Source organism: Parasteatoda tepidariorum, chromosome 2 (assembly GCF_043381705.1).
Source record: "Parasteatoda tepidariorum isolate YZ-2023 chromosome 2, CAS_Ptep_4.0, whole genome shotgun sequence".
Classification (NCBI taxonomy): domain Eukaryota; kingdom Metazoa; phylum Arthropoda; class Arachnida; order Araneae; family Theridiidae; genus Parasteatoda; species Parasteatoda tepidariorum.
In genome coordinates this window covers 25736943-25743038 of record NC_092205.1, presented here as the reverse complement: position 1 = coordinate 25743038, position 6096 = coordinate 25736943, and the positions used below count along the sequence as shown (strand labels likewise).

Below are 6096 nucleotides of genomic sequence, written 5' to 3'. Positions count from 1 at the left end.
ATATATAAAGACTAAATAACGTTTTTACAAAGATTTATTAATATTCCCTTTGCCACACACTATTACAAACATTAGCCCCTATCCCACTAGTGCACGTGCTCTCCAATATTTTTCTACTGTAAACGCTTTTACAACGAAAAAAGTCTCTAATTGGGACCGTTTGCTTTTTATCAATTAAGAACAACTGAAGTTTCATTTTAATAATTTCTAAATATCTGGGTAAATCGAAGTTAATTAGCCTAAAATTGACAGTGATGCTTAAATCACCAGTTTTTAGCAAGATGGAAGTCAAAAATTCTGACCACATGCTGTTTATGAGATAAATTAACAGATATAAAAGAGGTGTCAAAAGAAAACTGAAGAGATAGCAATTCCTTTCGTAATTCTAAATCATTCGGGCGTCATGGTGGTTAGGATATATAATATAAGACTAAAATACACTATCCTAATTCATTTACGTGAAATCCCGTTCTACAGACAACAAGCGTAAATAACAGTTAAGGAGATTCATTTGCATAAATATATATGAAATCGGAGACTACTTTACTGTACTGTTTAACTAACAGGACAACCTACAGTGTCTCCGCATCTATTGCTGAACTAAAGTTCATTTTATGATCCTTCACAACAGACGCCTGGTAAAGCACTTATGCTAGCTGTTGTTGATCGTCAACTTCTTCGTTTACTCACTAGTACTGCACGACTACGTAATCATGTTTCAGTTGATTTTTTCAATGAGTCATGTTTTACGCTCTATCGGACGTATGGAAAAAAAATACTTCCAATGAGCCAAACGGTATGAAACTAAATTTCCTTCAAAAGTTACCGGGTCACACCAATCTGAGAGAAGAAATATCTTGGCCCGAGGAATATTTTCATCGGTTTCCCAAAGTGCGATAACAATTGTGGAAGACATAAGAAATCATTAGCGTATGAGTATTTCCTAGAAAAATGTAAAGAAGATCTCCTTTCTTGATGAAGATTTGCTTTAATTCATTTTGGTGTTAACATAAATTCCACATATGATGTGTTTTATCAGCAATGCCAACCTTCATCTATCAAAACGTACCTCAAGATAGAATTGAGTTAACTTGTTTTATGAATTGCAATTTAATTAATGTAGTGATAGATACGTCACAATACTTCCCCACCAGAATTTTCTCAGGTATAGAATTCGATGAACAGATAGCACTAGTTGATTCATTGCCGTTTTTCGGAAGACCGGGAGAGCAGTATAAAATTTACCGAATTTTGAGCGCAGGTGGTGAGGGCTGTATCACCAGGTTTTGAGTGTTAGCCATGTTAAGTTCACGGATGTGTGAGTGGTTGCTCCTGTTTACTTTTAGCTGTCGAGTGTGTGCAGGGTCCCGTTGTGAATGATACACAATGAGTAGCAACAGCGTGGGGAGGACAATGACGCAAGTCGCAAATAGCAAGGCAACTGCTCACTGTGGACCAGTGTTTCCCAAAGTGTGGTACGTGTACCCACAGAGTAACGGGAACAGTTTAGCGGGGGTACGCGTTCTTATGCGAAATATCTGGCTACAAACGAAAATTTCAAAAAAAAAATTTACTTAAAAACAAAGCTGGCCAAGAAAATTTACGATTAATTATTTTTCTATTGGCTATTTTTGCAGACTAAACAGTTAATAATTAGTGCTGTCAACAGCCAGTTGTGATTTTTAACTTTTATTCAATTTCTTATAGTAAAAAATACATTCATTTTTTATTTGTGGTACGCAGCGCTGCGAAAAATTTAGAAAGGGTAACCAAAAGTCATAAGTTTGGGAAACACTGCTGTAGTCCCTCCATAGGTAAGAGCGTGGTAATAATGTTACGAGCGTGGAAACAATTCCACCGGAATGTTCAGTCAAGGATCCTCTACTGCTCAACCCAGTGTAGTAAGCAGCAAGACTAGAGTAGCCACAATATGGATTTTCTATAATATCAGTGACTTATTTTATGCACGTCTCACTACAAAAGACGATTCTTCTGGTTTTTAACAGATAGTCACATTAATTTGACTACACTGTTTATCATTAGTTTAGGGGTGAATATACGAATTATTAAGGAAAATTTGAAATAATATATGAACTATGATTTTGGTTATACATATATACAATTATTAGATAAAAGTTTGAAATTCCATTTTTTTATTTTTTAGCAGGCAGTAGGAATTCATGGTAGTAGACTGCGTGGAAGAAATTACTGACCATAAGGAAAAATTAAAAAATATACAGATCGCATTCAAAAAAAAAATGTGTTTATTTCTTTTACTTTCATATTATGGAGAAGGAAAAAAATTATATACGGCAATAAAATTGTTTCTATCATAAGGTGTGTTGTCCTTTTTTTTTACAATTTTCAATTTTTTTATTACAATTTTAGGTCTTCTGTTATAATTCGAAAAAGGAAATTTAATGATTTATTTTAATTGAAAATAAATAAGAATGTTACACCCAGGAAAGGATCTCACTCTTTGTAAGAGGAATTTCAAAAGCCGATTTATAAGAAAGCTGAAAAATCTAATGAATGGTAATAATTATCTGTAAATATGAAAACAGTCTCAAAAATAAAACTTCTTATAATATCAAACCTCTTCAAATATTGTAAATCTTACATAAGCAGAAATATGCACCGGAAGAATTCAAAAGTCTGCTCCAGTTTTAGAATCTCAATATTATTTACACTCATCTGACCGCCCATAACATTGTGATTTTAGCCATTTAAAAAACTCAACATTTTGATATAACATTTAAAATATGATGCAAATAAGCTACGATTGTGGGCAGTAGCATTAAATAAGTGACGAAAGAAAAAATTAATAAAATTACTAAAAATTTACGATATTATACTTGTTCTTCTTCACCAGTACTACATCTCAGTGCAGTCCAAGAAGTCTCCCACTGGGTCTGCTTCCTTACCAAATAAATTAAGATATACTAAAGATATATATAACATAACTAACTAACTAAACTAGATGTGTGCGTGCGTGCGTGCGTGTGTGTGTGTGGTGTGTGCGCGTGTGTGTGTGCGTGCGCGCTCTGACTACTATAGCATTTCTTTTGTTTCATTTATTAAGTTGAAAAATATTTTAAACTTTGCTTCTTTCGTTTTATTAGAAATAATATGAATCCCCTAGAAAAAAAATTATATATTCTGATTGAAAACTGGAAATTTAAAAAATGCATCTGCATTATTTATTAAAATATCACAGTAAATATGTGCAAAAAAAATAGTTTGTTCTTTTCTAAAAAAGTTTTATATTATTCAAAATAATCAAATTTCAAATTATGTGTAAAAACAACCAAAATAGCAGTAACATCACCAGTAACACCAGTGCAAGTAACATCGATTGATGTTACTTGCACTAGAAATTAATATCGAGGGACATTTTGAGCGCGTTTTGAGCCTATGACCAAGCCTTATTCTTGGCCATAGATGGCCCCATCAAAAAACAAGAAATCACCCTCTGCCTTAAATTCGCTTGGTTTCACAAAGCAGGTTTGCTGGTATTGGAAAGTGGCATTAGAAACAACAACAACATATCATCAACTAAAGTTTGTGGACTTATGACATCACCTAAAATTACATTGCTTGCAACCTCCAAACACACGTGCATCCATTGCAATTTTAAAATCGAGTAATGAAGAAGCTAACTTTTCCCTATTTTTAATTTAAGTATCTATTATAGTTTTTAAATTCTTTATCCTTTTGCATTATCTGTCAAAAAAAGTGAAATAATGGCTTTTTAATAAATCATTGGCTACTGCTTAATGAGGACTTTAAATAAAATGTTTATTCTTTCTTTTTAAGATGAATACTGGCTAGATTAGCTATAATTATTAGCCCTTAGCTAATTAATATAAGATGTAAATATTTGTACCTTTAAAAAATCACTTTTGAAAATAGCGTTTATAATACATTAAAAGACGAGACTATTCACGGCGGTAAAAAAGACACACCTGTTGGAAGGCTACTGAGGATTACTATATTACGGAAGTACATAAAATTAATACGTATTTTTAAAAAATTTTCTAACAATTCTGAGTGGGAGTATACTTAAAAATTGAAACAATGAGGAATTGATAAAATTTTTATGCACCATCGACGAAAAAAAATTTAAATTAGCAATTAACCTGTTTATAAGTATTACTAATGCCAACGTTAAATGCGATTATAAAACCACAAGAAATAATATTCCAAGCATAAATGTGTCTTATCAAATGAAACTATTTGTTGCACTTGTGCTAAATAATGAATCAATAGCGATGATAAGAAAGCTGTCTTATCAATTGTTTAATTCTTTTCTGCCAAATTCTATGATTATATTTTTCACACAATAAGAAAAGGACAAAAAGAGTTATCTTGCAAAATCAATATCTACAGATTGCCTCAATTATATTAATCATTGAGGAGTTCCTCTTGAAGATTGAAGCATGGCATCCTGCAGTCTTCTCGTTGTTTTTCTCTTGGGTGTAAACCTCCTTTTACTAGTTTCTGCAAGTTCTGGAATTAATTCTGATGTGTCTGAAATTCCTGTGAATGACGTCACTGAGGGAAGCCTGAAAGTGGAAGCCCTCCCCACTATTATTTCCAGTAAGTAAAGAAATCATTTCTGCTCTCGCCTTTAGGGCTGCTGACTACTACGATATATATATATATATATATATATATATATATATATACAAAATTCCTCTATTTACTCTTTTATTTGTTTATTGTTTGTATAATTTGAGCTTTTAGTTATCTGGCAATCTTGTTACGAAAATATTTTAAATCATTCTTGAAAAATTTCCCGTTTATGTAAGTTCATTTGAATTCACTACTCGCTTTGTAGATTTCGTTTCATTATTTCTTCTGTTTCTTCTTTATATTTTATTTTCAGTTTTTACGTGATATTTTTACTTAATATGATCTATTTTATATGTTGAAATTTTCATGTAAAAATTGTTTTGCGTGCTCCTCACCTTATTGTATTGATATATTTTGCTTTGGCTATATTGATACAATATTAGAAAGCACTCCTTTTTGCAGATATATTCGCGTGAGCTGATGAAAAGATTATATCTTTCCTTTTCCGGATTTTTATTAATTTTCTCCTTTTTTCGGATATTTTTTTCCGGTTTGTTATTACTTTTATTTTTGTTATTATTTTTCTTTTTCTCCCTTTTTTTCATTGTTCTGTAATTTTTTCCATGTTTCCTCTATATTTTGAACTTATTTTATGAGTTCTATTTACTTGCAGCTTATGCGCAGTAAACAAACCTTATTGTTTTTCTTCGTGTTTTTTCTTTCTTTTTGTCTTTTATGCATACATGTATATATATATATATATATATATATTTGCATATTAGAATTCCTGAACTTCAAAATAGGGAATGTAGACTAACTTCAAAAAAATTGGGGTGCTTGACCAATTCTATGAGTTCCACGGTTTTCTTTAGATAAAGATAATTTGCAAATAGCATTTTGATATTTTTATAATATCTGAAATGGATTTTCCTAAATTCACCATAAAATGTTGTTCAACAGTTAGGATCATCAAATATTGCTACTGTAATTTCTTTGCTTTATTCTTTTTATTACAAACTTATTTTGTGATTCTTACCATCATTACATACATATCGCTTGTGGGCTGCAACAGCGGTACAACTCAAAAAATCTTGTTTTGAGATAAGTGGGTTTAAAGTTTTCATTGCTGAGGAAAATGCTTTAGTTTGCTTACACTTACACTTCAAGTTGAATTATGAACTGTGCTAGTATTACTGCTGAAAGAATGTTTATTTTCATATTTATACCTGTTCTTAGTCCAAAACGCATGTTTTTTTAGTTATGCCACTATTGCAGCCCATGAGTGATATATCTAATATAATAGTCTCCAGGTTCCTTTTAAATAAAATTTGTAAGGTCCTTAAGAAACTGCAATAGTGGCAGCAAAACTAAGAAGATAAATGTATTTTATTACGTTTACATTCTCCACAGCATTAAATAATTAATAATGTAACTTCAGATAATTGGTCACAAAATCTTGAGTTTTGAAGTTAAAGATAACTTCCTTATTTCAATATAGGTAGCATGGTTTTTTAACTGATT

The 6096-nt window shown here is 31.3% G+C and overlaps 3 protein-coding genes across 3 annotated transcripts in view; 2 read left to right on the top strand and 1 right to left on the bottom strand.

Moving 5' to 3' along the window:
* LOC107456201 (cuticle protein 14-like) overlaps positions 1-6096 on the top strand; it is a 206301-nt gene that overhangs the window by 56337 nt on the left and 143868 nt on the right. The gene's annotated exons all lie outside the window — the stretch shown is intronic.
* LOC122271932 (protein kinase C-binding protein NELL1-like) overlaps positions 1-6096 on the bottom strand; it is a 45288-nt gene that overhangs the window by 17567 nt on the left and 21625 nt on the right. The gene's annotated exons all lie outside the window — the stretch shown is intronic.
* The window catches only part of LOC107447787 (uncharacterized), an 8208-nt gene continuing 6446 nt past the window's right edge, over positions 4335-6096 (top strand). Inside the window, exon 1 of the mRNA XM_043056715.2 lies at positions 4335-4599. Within this exon, the coding sequence (XP_042912649.1) occupies positions 4440-4599 (160 nt within the window). The 5' untranslated portion in view covers positions 4335-4439. The remainder of the gene's footprint in view (positions 4600-6096) is intronic.